Consider the following 19,129-nt stretch of genomic DNA (forward strand, 5'->3'; position numbering starts at 1 on the left):
TAAAAAGTCAACATCTCTGTTCAACCATTGATGTAAAAATCAAAGAGACGTTAATTTCAAAAGATTCTACCTTAAATGTGACCTACAACTTAATTGAAAAACTGAAATGGAGGGGCACAAGAAAAAAATATATACAATGACTTCTAAACATATAACTACTTTGTTGCAGATGTTTTTGGATAGTGTAGTAGTAGTGTATTGGTGGCAAATCTGGATGTAGCAATATTCTTTTTTGCATCAACACTCCAAATGTGTCTGATTGTGAGGGCAGCTCCTGTGCGCAGGCCTCTTCAGATCACCCCAGAAATGTTTCAGCAGATTCACGTCTGGACCCTTTTCTGGTGAAACTGATTATTTTTGCTTTGGTTTGTCGTCACTTGCAACTGTTATTGTAATTGATTTACCTGTCGTTTTTTGAATCCATTGATAGATTAATCAGATTTTAAAATTGTTCCAATTTTCATCTCTTTATTTTAAAAAAAAAGTTACCTGATTGAAGCGCAAAACGGCAGAAAACGGGAACAAGTTGTACCAAAGTAAAGGCAGATGTTTGTAAATGGCACACAATTCTGTCATCGGGGACTACATGAATCTGAGAATATTTACTGACAAGTGGCTGAAATTCTGAGGATTTGGAGATTTTTAGGTCTCAGTCACATGGTCACTTCCCCAACTAAAAGTGGGTGTACTCACTTGTGCATCCACATCTCAACTAGGGATCGATATGCTTTTTTTTTCTCCCCAGGACCCGACACTAGCCTGGTTTACAGAGCCATGTATTCCGATTAGAAAGAATCCGAACGGCCAAACGAAATGAAAATGGTCCATATAAACACCTCAATTGGAATGAAAAGGCTGAATCCGAAAGCATTGCGATTTTTCAAATGGCCATGTAGACATTTTATGTATGCAGTTAAAGAAAGAAGACAAGTCATTTTTTTTCACCGTTTATTTCTCAAGACCACATGAACATTTTAAGATGACCAAACCTAAATACATCTTCAGCCTTTAATCAAAATGATTGGATCCAAAGGAAACTATTATATTTTACAGCAAGATAAGCAAATCACTAGGAGCTCAAAGTGGAAGGAGAAAAAAAAGAGCCACGCCCCATCATTGGACTAACATTTTACATCATTATTTAAAATGTTTAAAATATATCAGAAAGTGAAGTAGACCTGACACACCAAAACAAACCACAAGCATTGTTTATTTTAATGAGTTGTTACTAAGTGTGGAGGAAAGAGGGAGATTCTCAAAGTAAAAAAAAAAGAAGAAAAAAAAAAGTGATATCTGTCTACTACTACTTTTGGTATTTCAAGTGATGTCTGACCGATGTCAAGACCCCTCAAAATACATATTACATTAACCACAATGACTCATCCAACTATGAGCTCAATCAACAGAGACATGAAAAACATTGTAGCCATATTTTCCTCCCTCTTTCCACAATGTATGTTGTTGATTTCTAATAAGCCACTACACCTATGTGGATCACCTTGTTTATAAGCAGCGACGTGCCAGGGTCAAGGTGTGGTTGGGGTGACCTCCTCCTGTTCTTCCTCCAATGGATCTCTCTCTCAGATTCCCCTGTTGGACAAACATGTTCAGAAAATGGAATGTTAGGAAAGGAGCCCGGCAACAACTTTTCTACAAAAAACAAAACAAAACAAATGGCTGCTACTGGATCAGAGTATCTTAGTACATCACACAAAAGATTATTAAGTTCCTCTGACATGCCTTGTCAGCGTTTGGCTGACAATGCTGACCAACTGTCTACAAAGTTTGACACCGCTTTGAAATTAAATCATTTTACAAGTGTCAAAGCTATGTGACATTTCCTCTGTAGTTATAAAAGTGAACTGTTTAGTTGAATTTTTTTTTTTAAAGAGAATAAATTCAATAAATAAAAATGAACAGATGTGACAAATGTTTCAGAGAGGACTACAAATAAACCCTATGGCAGAGGTTGATCAAGCAGATGATCTCTCCTAAACTGGAATGATGAACTCTATAAACAACATTGACATTTCACAATCAAACTTTCAAGTTGATGTTGTGGAGAGTACAGGCAACAGCATTGACAAAAGGATGTGGGTATAGAAAGGAGTACCTGGGGTGAGTACCTGCACACTTTGACAGTCAGAGAGTATCCTTGATTTTTAATTTGCCCTTTTCACATGTGGTCTCGCCCACAACACCAACGCTGTGAGGTGTGGAAGTCAGCTGCAAATTATGCCATAAACCCTACCCTCCAGTTAGTTAGTTACGTCGTCTCTCCCGCCCGCCCCACAGCTCCTATGACTACCCCCAACCCACCACCAGCACCACCCCGCAAAAAGACACACACAATGCAAAGCATTATCAGGCATATGAAGGAAATGCATGGCATTTGCTAGTCAAGTATTGGTGTGTTTACATATGAGGATGAAATCGTCCCGCTTTGGGTACATATAAACACACTATTGTGGTTTAACCATTTGTAATCTATGTGGAATATAACTTCACACATTATCCAATGAAAAGTGCCAAATAGGAAAGAAATGACAGGAAGGAAATTTGATTGGATTATATTGCAATATTTTTTTCCTGGTACTTTTGTAAAGGACCAAAACACCTTGAAGGATCAAAAGCGATACAAAACGAGGGGTACCTCTGGGCATGTTTGCTCAGGGCTACACTGGTCTTTCCCTCTTGGCTTTGAGTGAATGATTTCTACCTTCTTCTCATTCATCGGGCCTAGTTCTTCATCTTCAGTGCATACTTATGATGCACTATTCAAAAACAGGATATGGTACATCAGACAAACATCATCAGCATTGAAGTGAATGCAAAGAAGGTGGGAGCAGGAGGGGAAGGAAGTGTAGGAGGGGTGGGAGTGTGTGAAGGGTTTGGGGAATCAGGGGGGTGAAGAGAAGGACACACTTACCTGAGTCTGATCTGAGGTCCTATCAGATCAGTTTTAATTGGACTGAGTGTCACCTTCAGAAAGGAGGAGCTCTTGCTGGCCGTTAAGGAGAGTGGGGGAGGCCGAGGCAGCAGCCTCTGTCTCCATCGGCTCCGCTTCTGTTGAAGCCTTGACGGCAGCTGTTTCGCCGTTACTGTTCTTGTCTTTCTTGGAGCTGGTGTTTTCCTCCTCCGACGCCTTACGGTCTTTATAAAAAAAAATATATATTATTTTTTTTTTTTAAAAAAAGCATCACGGGGTGTTTTGGCACAATCAACAATTTTACATCTTGTAAAAGAAAAACAGACATGGGTCATCACCTTTTTCTTTGGGTGAGCGCTCTTTGTCTCTGTCTCTATCTCTATCTCTGTCCCTCTCCTTATCTCTCTCCCTGTCCCGCTCCCTGCTGCGCTGGCGGTGAGATTTGCGCTCTGAGCTTCGCGACCTCCTCCTGTCACGGCTACGGGAGCGTCGCTTCCGGTCGGAGCGGTCGCGGTCGAGGTCGCGACTGCGTCGTCTGTCCCTATCCCTTTCTCTCTCTCGATCCCGGCTCCTGCAGAACAAGCAAACGTCAGTGATATAGAAGTATTAAAAAGCAAACAAATCTACAGCCTACGATGTAAAAAAAAAAAATGACAGTTAAGATTTGGACTTTTTATTTTGATTCCAAACTTTGACATCACAGAGTAACACTTTGGGTTACCTGCTGCGTCTGCGGTCACGGTCCCTGTCCCTGCTCCTGGACCTCCGACGATCCCGGGACCGACTTCTTTTCCGGTCTGATGCTCGGCTGGAATGGCGGCTGTTAGAAAGGCTTCGCCGAGCCCGTCTGTCTCTGTCTCTGTCCCTGTCGCGGTCCCTTTCCCTGTCCCGCTCTCTGTCCCTGTCGCGCTCCTTCTCACGTTCCCGCTCCTTCTCTTTCTCTTTCTCTCGCTCCTTCTCCTTTTCCTCCTCATCTTTACGCTTCTTCTCCCGCTCCTCCTTCTCCCGCTCTTCTCTGTCTTTCTTAACGACTGGGTTTTCCCCTTGCGGGTCTTCTGAGCGACGTCGTAGTTTCTCCTTTTGGAAGTCAAGCAAGCAGCAAAGTTACTTATGAAATGTGATCAACAATACATTTGAGGCAAACGCAGGAAGCAAAAATATGTCGTTACTTCCCTCCAACCCCCACATCTGCACATTATGCCGCTATTACCTTTAGCTCCTCTACAGTGGATTTGATCTTGGCGTAGCCCATATGCTGCTTTCCCATCAAGTGGTCATCCACCCGAGACTGAGCGTCGCCCACGATCAGGAAGGCTCCGCACACCTCACACACTTCCATCTGTTTCTCCTGGGCCGCAAAGCTCTCAATTGTCTGAATGGAAAGACAGCCGTAGTGGATGACATCATCTCATGCTTGACTAATAAAATTCACGAAGCTTCATAAAAGTGAGACACAAATCCTAATTTCCCCACTGCTTTAGTCACTATTCAATAGTATTAATCTGTTGGATCAATATTAGATTTATAATTCATACAAAGTAGATTTACATCCCCTAAAAAATGTGATGCGTTTTATATATAGGCTATGTTTTGTCTATTTAAAACTGCAAAATGGTGTAGTTGTACTTTATGGTTTGGAATTATTGAAGATTAACAAGTATTTTTAATGAAATCTAATAAATTACCAATTATTTCACATGTATTATAACAGAATGAATTAAATCCTAAAGAGGCAGCAGATGTAGGCTGATGAGGATGAGTTAGGTGACTCACTGAAGGGTTGGAGCTAAGCAGTTCCCTCTCCTCCTTGAGCTGCTCAACCAGCTTCATCATTCCTTGAGCCTCCTCCACACGGCCCTCAGAGCCCAGCTCCTCAATCTATGCATATTACAGTACAGTGTTATATCAGCCATGTAAGTGAAAAGGGAAAAATAAAGTTACTGTTATTGCAGTATTTTCAACAAACCTGCATAACTAAATCTTCAATCTTCTCTGTCAGAACCTGAGCCTTCTCCTCATTCTTTCCTGCTGGAGCAGGAGCTTGCTGTGAGGGGAAAAAAAACACGGTACCTTTAGCAGTAAAAAAGACAAGCTCTTTTTATAACTTGCAAGTTTTCAGTATTATTAAAGAAAAGTATGAAGCACTAACCCCTGCATTCTGCTGAGCTTGGGAAAGTGCGAGTCGAGCATGCCCGCGACGAATTCGACGTTCTACTTCAGCCAGGAGTGACTGCAGATAGCGCAGAAAATCCCGCTCATATCCCTCCTTCATGTAACGCGAGCTCTTTTCGTATCTGAACAAAAATAAAATACATTATCAATAGCTCACATATACATGGAATGTTGCAGCACACAATTTTAAAACACAGGTTCTAAGCCATTAATGCAAAACACAAATATTAACCACGTTACGAAGGCATTAGATAGTTGAGACTGTATGTATTTGAATGTGGAGATGGAACGAGAAAGTGAAGAAAAAGAGATAAACTTAAACGCCAGACTGCAGTGTGACGACCTGTCTCCTGGAGTTCATTTTGTTTAACCCGTTTGGACCCCACCCTTTTGGCGGTGTGCGGCGACCGGGCGCTATCCTCAAAGACAATTCAAACTCCGGCGGAACACCATAAATGGCATCAGCTAAGTCGAGACATGCTTACAAGGCACAATTTAAACTGCAAGCTAGCAGTTACGCGGTTGTACATGGGAATAGAGCATCCGTGAGATAATTCCACATCAATGACTCCATGATTCGGAAGGGGAGGAAGCAAGAAAACGTCGGGCTTGCCATCATTCCGGGAGGATCCAACCACTGGACATTGAAACTGGGCGTTTAAAGTTGCAAGAAGCATCGGAGCGATCCACCAAATCAAACTGAGAGGCCGCACCGGCTGGACGAGTTACGCCACGGTATGTGAATGGATTGTGAACGCCTGTTAAAGTGGAGGGCAACGAATAACGCGAGTACCGTGAGTTAAATAGTTGAATTATAAAGTACAACTGAACTCACTATTTTGCTCCAGTTGCCATTTTAAAACACATGGTAGAATGCTAGCGACCGTATTTTAGCATGCATGCTACCATTTGTTTTTAGCATGCATGCGCCAAGTATAGTACGGTGCGCTCGTTTTGGAGCTGCAGTCGCCTACAGTTAGCTAGCTAGCCACCAGTAGCTCTGAGTGTGTGTGCGTAATCTGCAAGATTTTAGGTAACCTGACATTTTAATTAGCCATATTTTGAAAATGAAATTCTTTTTTTGTACCATAGGACATATTTCTAGCTAAGTGAATTGGAAAAAACAAGGCAAATAGTCGGTGCAAGATAGGAAATGTAAAATAATTTTTTTTTAATAAATCCCCACCGCCCCCACCCTAGATTTCAAATCTGTGGGAGAAACAGTATATAAATCTGTTGTGTGTTAATTCTTTCGACATTCAATGTTATGAGGACGTCTTCAAAAATGTTTGATCCACTGCACACTGTCCTGTTTTTCTTATCAGTTAATTACTTGCATAATTTAAAAATGGACAAAAAATTACCCCAATATTTTTACATGAACTAATATTCAGAATGTCATGCATAAACATTTATTAAATGCTTTACTTTAATGCATGTAGTTATGTTTATTGCTCAAACAACATGTGCTACCTTTAACTAAATAATAAACAAACTAATTAAATAATCCGTGGTCAAAATTAATAGTATGTTTAATCTGCATTAAATACATGATTAATGCAATATTTTTTGGTGATTAATTAACACTAATTTATTCATGAAATGTTTAAGGCCATTTGTATTTTTAACTCTATGTCCAGACTATATTAACACCCTGTAGAATACACAAAATTAATTTAAAAACTAAATGCTTAAATAAAAAAATATCCAGTGAACATAAAAAGTCCCATTCAAAATATGTAGTTGTATATGTTCTTTTCAAAGCAAGTGCAGGTGGAAGTTAAATTAAATTATGTTGGATACAACAGCACGTGTTTCAATTATGTTTGGGAGTACAGTATCTCACATTTATCAGATGGATCATTTATGGAGTCAAACACAAGCTGTGGTGTTACAGTCTGAACACCACGTAATGACGTACTTCACTGAGACAGTCGAAGAAGTAAGTCACGGTTGAATGGCCACTGTAGCATCATGTACTGACTAAATAAATAGAAATGGAAGACTGATTGCTGAGAATACTACACAAACCATCGAACCCAATGCCCACTACAGGCAGACAGCAACTTAAAACAATTTATGGCGATCGAAGGATTTTATTTGCAGTGACTGGAACACAACAAAGCTACATGTTATGCTAACAGCGTGCCGTGCCGTACTGAATGCAAATGCATGCATTTTGAAAAAAGATGCGAAAGAAATCATAACAACCGATTTTCACTTCACTTACTTTTTTGTAGGCACTAAAACGTTTGCTATCAATACAGAACATGCATCGATTATGTTTGACCATGAACATGGCGGTCACAGTGACGTGTCATGTCGACTTATTTTTCATGTATGGTTTCCAGAACGCATTCAGGCTTATTAATACTGCAACAGTCAAGTCAAGTTTTGTTGTGTTCCATTTGGCATTTCTTGTTTCTGAGTGTTGGTGAACGTATCCAGGGGACTCGGGGAGAGATCGGGAGAGCCAACATTAGAGTTTTCTTTTGTTCGGCTCCGGCCCACAGTAGCCACTTGTGTGTCACAAATAAAGATGAGATCACCAACCAACATCTGCTGGTAATATCCTGGAGAAATCTTACAATACTTAGAAGAAGTCTTAGAAGTTTTCAGTGATGGCCCGTTCGAACCACCATTAATGAACTTCAAGTGGCCTGACCATAGTCACGTGGTGGCCCCGGAGAAGATAGGCTGCGAAAGGTATTACCAGCATAACCTTAACCATAAACCTCAGAGCAAAGGCTGTTATCAGCGTAAAGGTTGGGTTATGCTTGACGCGTGAATGCTCCTTGCAGAAGTGAGACTAGCGGAATCCAGCGATCACACGTTTTGCAGCCTCCATACTTAGCGCGGCTTGCCCCCGCTGTGGTTGATATCCTCCCAGACTTTAGGAGGCAGTGAAGGACCTCCACGTCCCATCGTCCCCCGCGATCGTCTGTGTCACAAAATGTCCCTCCCTCCTCTAATGGCAAATGGCGCCCAACTCGCAGTGCATGCTCTGTGTGTATAGGGAGGTGGGCGGCTCTGTCTGCATGGCTTTTCTGTGCACCAATAGCTGCTGCGTGGACAGGCTTCCACTGATAGTGCCAAGTTTACACAAGCTTCCAGTAGATGCTATTTGTGACACTCAAACGTCGTGTGGCAATTAGCGCCAATGTTAGTGAATTCGACGCAGTTTATCAATGGCTTTTATTTGCATAGAGGTGGGGCAATTTCTCCACCAAATATATGCATATTACCTCATTTAAACGTGCAAAACCACCGGCGCACCAGGCGCAATCTGATTGGCATTGCAGTTAGTAATATATTTCTCCATCTACACATGCTTCCTGGATTAGACGCTCGGGTTGCTTCATTTATACCGGTAAGCGCCACGCAAATGGCACACAAACCTTTAGTGGAATCGGCCCACTATTGCTTACAACAGCGTTTGCGCATCTGCCATGTTCTCCTGCGTGGACCATAGTTTAAAACTTCTTGTAGGGGCAGGTGCGGCAATGTGGCTGAAATGACGTTGTGGACCTCTCGGACGCCTTAACCCTAACCCTGAGCATGGTTATCGGGAAGTAGGACATACTTTGTGTAAAAAGAAAAATGCTGCTAAAAAAAAAATAATAAAATTGTACAAGAACTTCAGGTAGTCCTAGATGGCGAGTTGCCGGTCACGGCAAAATATCCACTGTAAAAATATAAAAAGTACATTGCTTACACTTTCCGAAGATTTTCATCATGTATTTTCTCACACGGGCCTTCCAAAGAAAATGGAAATCGTTAAGTCAGCTTCTCATCATATACCAACGTACATTATTTTGAACGTACACATCATAGTCTTTGACTTACCTAAATCAGAGCGTGTGTTTGTAAATAATTCCGCTGGACAGAAGCCACACAGATAATACCGACACACCTAGTAACAGGGAAAAAATAATAATTTTAACGTACACAAATTCCCCTACGATGTATTGATCACAATACGTCTCTCCTGGTTTCGGGTTAAAATCCGATTACAACGCATGCAACTGATGCATCATTATGAGTTCTAGCATTAATTAGCATTAGCATTAGCAGGCTAACAATGGTTCAACGTGTGTGGATTTACATTTATGTCCCGGTGCATCGACCATATTTTACGGCTACGTCATTCGACAACTGCATGAACCATCGTTAAATAACTGCACGAATAATCATTAAAAATATATTCAAAGACACCTACAACGCGAGTTTGTACTCCAAACACAACAGACGTTTGGTTACGTTAGCTAGTAGCCCCACGAGGCTAAAATTAGCAAGAATGCTATCTTACGCTCTCGTCGTCCCATTTGACGTTACATCTCTTCTCGTCGGGGGCCAAATTCCTGTCTCGGCCCATTAACTCATCGAGTAGCTGGGCTGCGGAAATCATTTTTGCTTAACTTAGAAGTACGCAACAATATATCGCGGAGCTTCAGTTCACACCATGTCAAAGCGCCCAAAGTACATTGACTCAAAATGGCAGCGGCGATGACGTCACCCCTCACCAACTGCGAAAGGGAATCAGACTTTTGACCCGGAAATGCAACTACGATTCAATTCGCGCGCGCGCACGTACACATAATAAAGCAAGTCCATTATTATAATGTAGTGATGGAGAAACCGAAGCTTTCGGAAGCAGTGAATCAATATGAAGCAATGTTTCAAAATGGTTCAGTGTTATGATATGGAGGTAAATATGGTGCAAAAGTAACTTGTAACTGCGCCAAATTTCTCGCTACAAAGATGGTGCAAAACTGATTCGTACTCGTAGAGAGGGGGTCTTTGTGGATTACCGTTACGCAATTGTGACTTCAGTTTCGGGTACAAATTCTTTTTACATATTTGTGGATCGAAATACACATTTGTAAATAGTTTTGCTACAGTAATGGCCCCATGCGATTTACATTTAAAGATTTGAAGTCTACCTTTGGACTGTGACTTTCTGTCCTGAATGTATTCCCCTTGTACCTGGGCCATTAATGTCATAGCTGAGGCAGCGTAAACCTACGATCAATAGCACTTCTTTAATGTCTTCAAAAACTACCTGTATACTTGAACTGATATATATTAAACTCGACACCCTTTCATATGATGTGAGTTCATGATGACATATTTGCCGTTTTTATTTCAAAATCCTATACTGTACATACAGTATCCCATATGTTGTTAAAACAAGTTTTGCAGTGAAATTGAAATGATCATTCTTAACACTTGTAAACATACACATTTGTTCAACACTGAAGCCAAATAAACAATTGTTTATGAACAATGTCTGTGTCTATCAGTATTACCACTATTTCTGATATTAAGATGTGACCAAATCTTCGTTTTTTTTCTGGCCAACAAGATAAAGCTAAATGTTTAACTCGATTACGTATAATGTCAGTCAGTGGCTGTGTTTTGATAATGACCCAGCTAGGAAGTTATGATTTTTTTCTTGTATGAATATGCTGACCCAACCATTCTGTTTGCACAGATGCCAGCATTCAGCCAATCAAAACTACTTATTGATCCATCTCTAGACGGTGGCACTTGGTGTGACATCAAACCTGCTTCAAAGCGGCTGTGAAGTCCAACAAATGAGAATCCTTGATACACTGGTTACTGTTCTGAGAGAATTTATTGCAATCCCCTTTGGGAAAGTGAAGAAATTGTGCTTTCTAGACGTCTTCTAATTTTGTGTTTGAAATGTTAAAGGAGTACAATTTAATCCATTTTGAGAGTTTTTTGAAATAGTCAAATCAAATAACGTATCATTCAATAAACAAGATTGTGCATAATTTGAATTGTTTTATTTGATGTCCAGAAGAGCCGTTTCTGCATCCATTGCTGTGGTTGTGCCAACATCGATTTGAAGTGTTATGAAGCATTTGCCACGAATCAGTGTGGTGAGTCATGACACTGCTTCACCACTGCTTTCTGTACCGCCGACGCAATTGTGTTGAAATGGTTCAGTGCTTCGAGGCATTTGATACAACTCAATGTGGTGACATCTGCTGGACAAAAATATATTTCATTTACATTCAGCAAAAAAGGCAAAATGTTAAGAAATAAGACACTCTTGTGTCAATTTTAAATGAAAAAATGAAATGCTTGTGCAACAGAAAATTGACGATGGTATTTGAATAAAATGCTTGTGATACTGGGACGGGGATTTGGACGTTTCACGTAAAACATAATTTCTGCAGCATTTGGTTTCAGTCGTTCCTATGACCTCTCCATCTTTGGAGAAGATACTTTCAGTGATTTGATTTATATTATAAATCAGTGTATATAGTGAGTGAATGAATGCCTGCAATATGTGCAATTGCAAATTAATCTATTGTGTAATAATCTAACTTCACCTCCACTGTAAAAAAAATAATAAAAAATAACAATTCCCCCGAGTGATATTTACTTTAAAAATATATATACATAACTTTTTTATTATATTGTAAACTTTAGTTTTGGGTACATTTTCCCAGTTTATTTATTTATTTTAAAAAGTTACTTAACTGCCGAGGAGCAAACTCATGACCTTCTGCTTGGTAGGCAGACACGCTATCAGACATACCTGTCAACTTGTACGTTTTATACGTATTTTATACGTTTTTTTACCATTTCAAATCATGTACGCCGTACACCGACTTTTGTACGGGGGAAAAAAAATGCGCTGACATGCGCATGCGTAGATATACATAGAGTAAATATCGTGGAAGCAAGCATGGAGGAGCCACCTAGTAAGAAACGAAGAACTCAAGGATCGGGTCGACACCAGAAAGAATGGGAGTTACTTCAAGGTGAATATGCTGGCTGGATTAAAGCATCGTTAAGAGGCACTCAATTCTCATTCTGTGTCCCTTGCAATAAAGACGTGAAAGTTGCTGCGAGTGGATTTTACGATCTGAAGAGCCACTTTAAAACTGCCGGACACGTGGAGAATGTGAAAAAAAACAATTCACATGTCCCATTAACCAAGCACTTCGTCTCTACCGCAAATCCTGCAGCATCCCACAAAACGACAAATGCGGAAATTCTCTTCTGCCATTTTCTTGCTGAGCACAACATTGCTTTCACAGCTGCGGACCACTTCTCGGATTTGGTGAAAGTTATGTTTCCGGATTCACAAACAGCTAAGGTAATTTATTATTATTATTATTATTATTATCATTCATATCTACAATGAATCAGCATTTATGGCACGTGTCAAAAATTAAAATTTTATATTTTAATATTATATTTTTGCAGGAGTTTCCATGTCGGAGGACCAAGGCTACGATGATTGTTAAGGAGAGCCTTGCACGTGGCTACACCCAAGACGTCATTCAGTACTGCAGAACTCACCCATTTACCCTCATGATTGATGAAAGCAATGATCGTACTACCAAAAAGCGACTTGTTGTGTTAGCTCACTTCTTTGATGGGGAGAACACAAATACCAGACTCCTCGATTTACCAGAGTTGGCATCAGGCACAGCAGCATCAATCTTTGCCGTTATTGACAACATTTTACAAGAAAATGACATTCCATGGAGTAACGTTGTGGGATTTGCAAGCGACAATTGCAACACCATGGTTGGAAAGAAAAACTCTGTCTTGTCTAGGATAAAAGAAAAAAATGGGGCTGTTTTTAGTGTTGGATGCATTTGTCATCTTGGCAATCTGTGTGTCAAAGATGGACTGAAGACATTGCCAGTAAACATAGATGACTTGCTAGTGGATATATTTTATTTTTTTAAAAATAGTTCCAAACGAATTGAGGATTTTAAAGAGTTTCAGGACTTTACAAATTCCGAGCAAGAAAAAATCCTAAAGCATTGTCCGACACGATGGTTGTCTCTGCAAAAAGTGGTTGAAAGAACATTGTCTCAGTACGAAGCACTCAAAAGCTACTTCGCTAGCCATGCGGATGTTGAAAGGGCAGGTAAAGTGAAAAGCATCCATGATCGACTTCAAGACCCTGTTACTCTCCTCACACTCCACTTCCTCAGCTTCATCCTGCCTCAAATAAATCAATTCAATATTGTGTTCCAAACAGAGGCATATATGATTGGAGATTTGCTACCAGAAATGGAAAGACTCTTAAAGAAACTCTTGGTGAAATTTGTGCAAATGGAACATGTCAAATCTGCTGATAGCCTGCTGGCAGTTGATTATACAAACAGATGCCTGCAGCATGAAGATAGCAGGCTTGCTGTTGGCTTGGGCACCAGGGCCCTCTTCCAAGACACCAATGAGGAGGATGAAATCAGGCAAAGCATCACACCAGCCATGCAAGCAACTTTTTTTTCCTCTGTTCGCTCCTTCTACGAGGCTGTTGTAACTAAAATGATACAAAAATTTCCATTTGAGAATACAATACTGAGTGACTTGGTGGTGTTGGACCCAAGAAAGAGAGAGATGTTGGATTACACAAGTATTGTTAAGCTTGCAAACAGGTTTACACCAGACTTTGATCAGGAACAATTAAAAGATGAATGGGAAGACTATCAACTAATACCTGATGATCTTCTCCCTCAGAAAAGTCAGGATGGACAACCAATTCGTCCAGAGACATTTTGGCCTCATGTGTTCAAAATGAAAACTGGTTTGGGGCTGGATCGCTTTCCACTGATGAGAAAGATGTATCTAATTTTACTCAGCCTTCCTCACAGTAATGCTGACAGCGAGCGGGTTTTCAGCCATGTGAGGAAAATTCATACAGAGTACAGAAAGACAATGGGAACAGACACTCTTACTTCTTTATTACAGATGAAATTGAACTGTGACAACTGTTGCTCACAAGTGAGACCCTCATTAGAGCAGATAAAGTCTGCTAAATCATGCACATTGGCTTACAATAGGAAGCACTGAAGGCACAGTTTATTGCATTGTAAACTTTTTAAATTGAATAAAAGACTTTTTATGCAAATTACCTTTGTTATTTCTATTACACTGTCTGGTTACCGCGAGTAAACATGCGTCGTAAAGGTGTTTGTAAGGTTTTTTTGGGGTTTGTAAGGGGAATCATAATCATTTATAAGGGTAGTTATCAGCAGAGGTTGACAGGTATGCATCATGTGAGCCATATTAGTTTTGTTATTTACCATCATAGGCCAATGTATTTCTGGTGTGACTAAACGGAGCAAAAAATGTCTTGAAGGTACAAGGATTCCACCTGACACCAGCAACACAGCAGGAGTTTATTCATTTTTTTCCTTTCGGACACATTATTACAGGTTACATCGATCACATAATATCATTTGTAACATTGACATCCAAAAAAAGGGCTGACAGGTAGAAGCCAAGCCTTATTAGTAACCCGTCCCCATCGATTCTTATACGCATCATATATACATTGATTATGATAGTAATTGATTCATATCGTTATCAATCCCAGACTTAAGTCTGCACACTCCTCGCTCAGTTCATCTTAAGTAATGTCCGTGTGTAAATTGCAGCTAGTACCAATCATTTGGAATTGGTAAATCGTTTCCCGGACGCCACGTGGCCAACAGGCCCACCCAACCAGGCAAGCCACCCAAGGCGAGCGCATGCTCGTTCACAAGTAGCGTCTTCGCTGACTTTGATACAACAAATCATTCAATTTGGACGTGGTAAACTCTCTTTAATTCCATTTCAACAGCAGGAGTCTGTACACTAACTTTGAACACATCAAGGATTATTTACAAAAGTTTGACAAGAAATTCAACATTATAGCCTGTTTCCTATTGCATTCTGGGAATGGGAATTGATAAGCTTCACCTTCATCCCGTCAGCCCTTTTTCTTTTTGGGTATAATTGTATGTGAAAAGTGAATGTTGTAAATTATCTCTATGATTGTCTGAAAGGAAAAATGAAACAAAAAAAAACGCAGTACAGTACACAAATTGCATAATGTTATATTCTCTATATCAGAAAGACATTCCAGGATAGGCCTACCAAGTGTGCCATAGACATATTCATGGCCACTCACCTTGGGTGCTAATTTGTACATTTTCTTTGCCTCCATATTGGATGTGGCAAAGCTGAGCTAGGGTAAGATGCTTTAATTCACATGTATAAGTCACGTAACAAGTTAATAACTGTTTTACACTCAAAGTCAGATATCATGGGATGAAAACCAGAAGTGGGCAAAACTGTGGGCCAACGGCACATCACTTACGGATGCCTTCCTTTCGTCAAGTGCTTCCGCATTTTCAGCGAGCATTTTATGAGGCAAAGACTCGTAAAAATACACGGACTGAAAAGGCCAAGAGGTGCCATTCGCCTTGCAGTCATGAAGGTGTGGGAAACGTCAAATCCTGCTCCCAGTAGCAGCCATGGCCGCAGGTGTGAAGGACAGGCTCCCGTGGGTGATGCTCAGACTCAGATGTGCCTACAAGGACCTGCAGGCTTCTTCCACTGAACTTGTTTACGGCCAACTCCTTCGGGTGCCGGCCGAGTTCATCCTGGATGCCACGGTGCCCTGGTCAACTGTTGGACAACGCTCCTCCCTGCTGGAGACTTTTAGCGCCTTCTCTCCGGTCCCTACTTCACATCATGGCGACCATGTTTTCCGGATTCCCTCCAACCTGCGCACGGTAGAATTCGTTTTCGTGCGCCGCGGCGCGCACTGTGGTGTCCCGGGCGGGGAAGCTAACCCACGCCGCCTGCATCAAAGGCAAGTATATGTTTGTGTACAAGACCGCTACACTGCCATGACGCGAGGCAACTTAAAATACTATTTTTGATATATTTAACTCATTCACTGCCATTGACGGCTATAGACGTCATAAATTAATTTTAATTTTTTATTAGTTTAACATTTTTTTTCCACTTTTGTTAACAAGAGTATGAAATCCTAGAATTTTTTGTACATTTACAACATATATAAAATTTGTGATTAATCGTGAGTTAACTAGTGAAGTTTAATCACCTGACAGCCCAAATTTTTAATTATCTTTTCTTTTTTTATATAAATAAATAACATAATTGTAATAATTTGTTTCAATGTTTAATCATCTTTTTTTATTTTTAAGAAAAGATTATTAAAAAATTAGGGGTGTCAGGCGATTACCATTTTTAATCGGAATTAATCGCATGACTTCACTAGTTAACTCACGATTAATCACAAATTTTATGTGTTCTAATACAATAAAAAAAATCTAGGTTTTCATACTCTTGTTAACAAAAGTGGGAAAAATGTTAAACTAATAGAAATAGTTAAAATACATTTTTGACGTCTATAGCCGTCAATGGCAGTGAATGAGTTAATAAAGATAGTAGAAGTGGAACTTGGCACGTCTTTGGATATCCAGCAACACCTGTCCAAGGCTGTCCTCGGCTGAAACCACCACCATGTGTTACACTACGTGTCATAAAGTGCTTGCCAAAAATGCGGAAGCACTCGCCGAAAGGTGGGCATCCGTCAATGACGGGTCGTTGTAATGATGGTTTTGACCATCACGGATGAGAACTTGGTAATTACATCGGCTAGCAATACTGATTCTGAAGGCCCTGGGCAGATTAGACTGACATCTGATGGAACAAACATTCCAATATACACATAATGGAAGCATACATGAATACAATGTCATGGAACAACCATTAGAATTTAGGTTGCACATGTTTAGAGCTTCTGATGGTGTTAGGCCCTAAGGCCCTCAATAGGCAGCCTCCAAACTGCACTTGACTAGTCTTCAATGTTTATTGTATGCTATCGCATCAAACCGAGGCTGGACATGAGGACCACCTGGCATATTGTTGACATTTTGCGAGTTGACGGACAGTCGGACACTATATTGAATGCACAAAAGTTCCACATTTGCTGCTAAAAGAATTGTGATCAGTGAAAATCGCCAATTCAAAGAAAAAATTGCATTCATTCTCCCTAAAACCAGCACAAGACCGTTGTGCTTAACATGCTTGGAGACTGTAGCTGTGCTTTCCAATTTGAGATGACATGAGACAAGGCATATAGGAATTTCTGTGCCTGTTTATGGCCTATTTATAACATTTTATTCACCATGTGCTATGATAACATTTGCTTTTCTCTTGCTTTATTTTACTCTGCTGCCTGCTGCTGCCAGGTGGCAATGTGGCATATATTTTGGGTAAGCACCAAAGGCCATTCTCAGATGCAGAAATAGCAGAACAAATATTTGATTTTAGCATGTACAGTATTTTAGTTTTGGAATTCCTGGGATGCTTGACTTGTGATACATTTGATTTTTTTTCTTATTTCCTGTGGGTTCTTGTGTTTGTATTTAAAACATAGCATTGTTAATCACCCCTTCCTGATATATTTTTTTGAATTTATGATGAGTTTGTGTTTTGTTTTATTCAACTATGTTAATGTATGTCAAAATTGAAACAACATTTTCATTTATTTTCTTAATATTTGTTTTGAAACAACAAAATCACAGTTCAGTTTCAAAAAACAGGTGAGCTGTGAATGGTCGTTACCTGAGCCCTAAGCAACTGTGATGTCATTTTCAGTCAACAGCAAGTGTCAAAATGGCCGCCGCCAGAGATCAATAAAAAGGGGGTGATATAACTCATATTCCATAAATGCAACATTAATGAAAATACGGTGTTTGGCTAGTGGGGCTGCATAGAAGATATTATTGTAAAGATTTTTTTGACTTCCACTTCAGTGTGTGTATTTCAGTCTTGTATACTGATTAACCCCTGGGCATTATTTGTCCATTTTCTGGCTTTTTTCTGTTTTTCTGTTTTTCATCAAAGAAAAAGCATTTGAAAAAAATACACTAGGGACCTGACATTTTACCAGGATTGTTTAAAAATGTAAAAGTTCAAATTGGGGCCATGCTGTAATTTATAATTATTACCAAACAGGAGGGAGAGATTCACACGAAGTTGTTGTAATAATGCCCGATTTTGGCTCATTGACTCCCATTATAAATCACAGTTTTTGATATGCTGTAAACCTGATGTGTTATAATGCATTTTCCGTGATTACTGATGCAATCGCTTCTTTGACGAGTCATAAACATGAAAATAGAGGAATTTGTGTGTTTAGAGTGTTAACACAAAAATCCACTAGGTGGCGCCAAAGGCTAATAAATGAATACAAAATGCATGCATAAAAAAATTCTATTGTTATGACTTATGGACTTGTTTGAGCCTCTAACTATGTCATATGAAATATTCAAATTATTATTTTATTTTATATATATATATATATACAGCATAGTTAGTCTTGCTATTAGCATAATACTGCTATTATTGTCCACAGGGGGCATTCAATTTTTTTAATAAAACAAAAACTATATATGTATAGATAGGTCTGATGCCACTGAACATTTTGAGTGGTTAAAAGTGAAAAAAATATTCATAAATGACTAAGTTATTTCACTTCAAAGGAAATGCCTGATTTTGGCAAAATTACAAGAGTTTTGAAAAATGCCATTGTGTAAAAACTGGGCATGCATAAAAAAATTATATTGTTATGACTTATGACCTTGTTTGAGCCTCTAACTATGTCATATGAAATATTCAAATTAGTCTTTTATTTTATATATATATATACAGCATAGTTAGTCTTGCTATTAACATAATACTGCTATTATTGTCCATAGGGGGCATTAAAAAAATAAAATAAAATAAAAACTATATATGTATAGATAGGTCTGATGCCACTGAACATTTTGAGCGGTTGAAAGTGAAAAAATATTCTTAAATGACTAAGTTATGTCACTTCAAAGGAAATGCCAGATTTTGGCAAAATTACAAGAACTTTGTTTTATTCAGAAAACTGCCATTGTGTGAAAACTGGGCATGCATGAAAAAATCTATTGTTATGACTTATGGACTTATTCAAGCCTCTAAATATGTCATATGAAATATTCAAAATAGAACTTTATTTTACATATATATATATATATATATATATATATACAGCATAGTTAATTTTGTTGTTAGCATAATACTGCTATTATTGTCGATAGAGGGCATTTAAAAAAAACTTTCTTTTTTTTTAAAACTATATATGTATAGATAGGTCGGATGCCAGTGAACATTTTGAGCGGTTGAAAGTGAAAAAAATAT

The 19,129-nt window shown here is 39.3% G+C and overlaps 1 protein-coding gene across 1 annotated transcript; it reads right to left on the reverse strand.

Moving 5' to 3' along the window:
- Positions 1 to 1,190: 1,190 nt before the first annotated feature.
- luc7l3 (LUC7-like 3 pre-mRNA splicing factor) lies at positions 1,191 to 9,619 on the reverse strand. Its single transcript, XM_077557090.1, has 11 exons — positions 9,411 to 9,619; positions 8,948 to 9,014; positions 8,817 to 8,856; positions 5,079 to 5,223; positions 4,896 to 4,973; positions 4,703 to 4,807; positions 4,140 to 4,301; positions 3,651 to 4,006; positions 3,268 to 3,500; positions 2,930 to 3,153; positions 1,191 to 1,590 (listed from the first exon to the last, which is right to left on the reverse strand). Exons 1-10 carry the CDS (start codon positions 9,507 to 9,509, stop codon positions 2,963 to 2,965), a joined length of 1,476 nt encoding a protein of 491 aa, XP_077413216.1. The 5' UTR covers positions 9,510 to 9,619; the 3' UTR covers positions 1,191 to 1,590; positions 2,930 to 2,962.
- Positions 9,620 to 19,129: the final 9,510 nt, after the last annotated feature.

The sequence above is a fragment of the Vanacampus margaritifer genome, chromosome 2 (assembly GCF_051991255.1).
Source record: "Vanacampus margaritifer isolate UIUO_Vmar chromosome 2, RoL_Vmar_1.0, whole genome shotgun sequence".
In the NCBI taxonomy this organism is placed as follows: Eukaryota; Metazoa; Chordata; class Actinopteri; order Syngnathiformes; family Syngnathidae; genus Vanacampus; species Vanacampus margaritifer.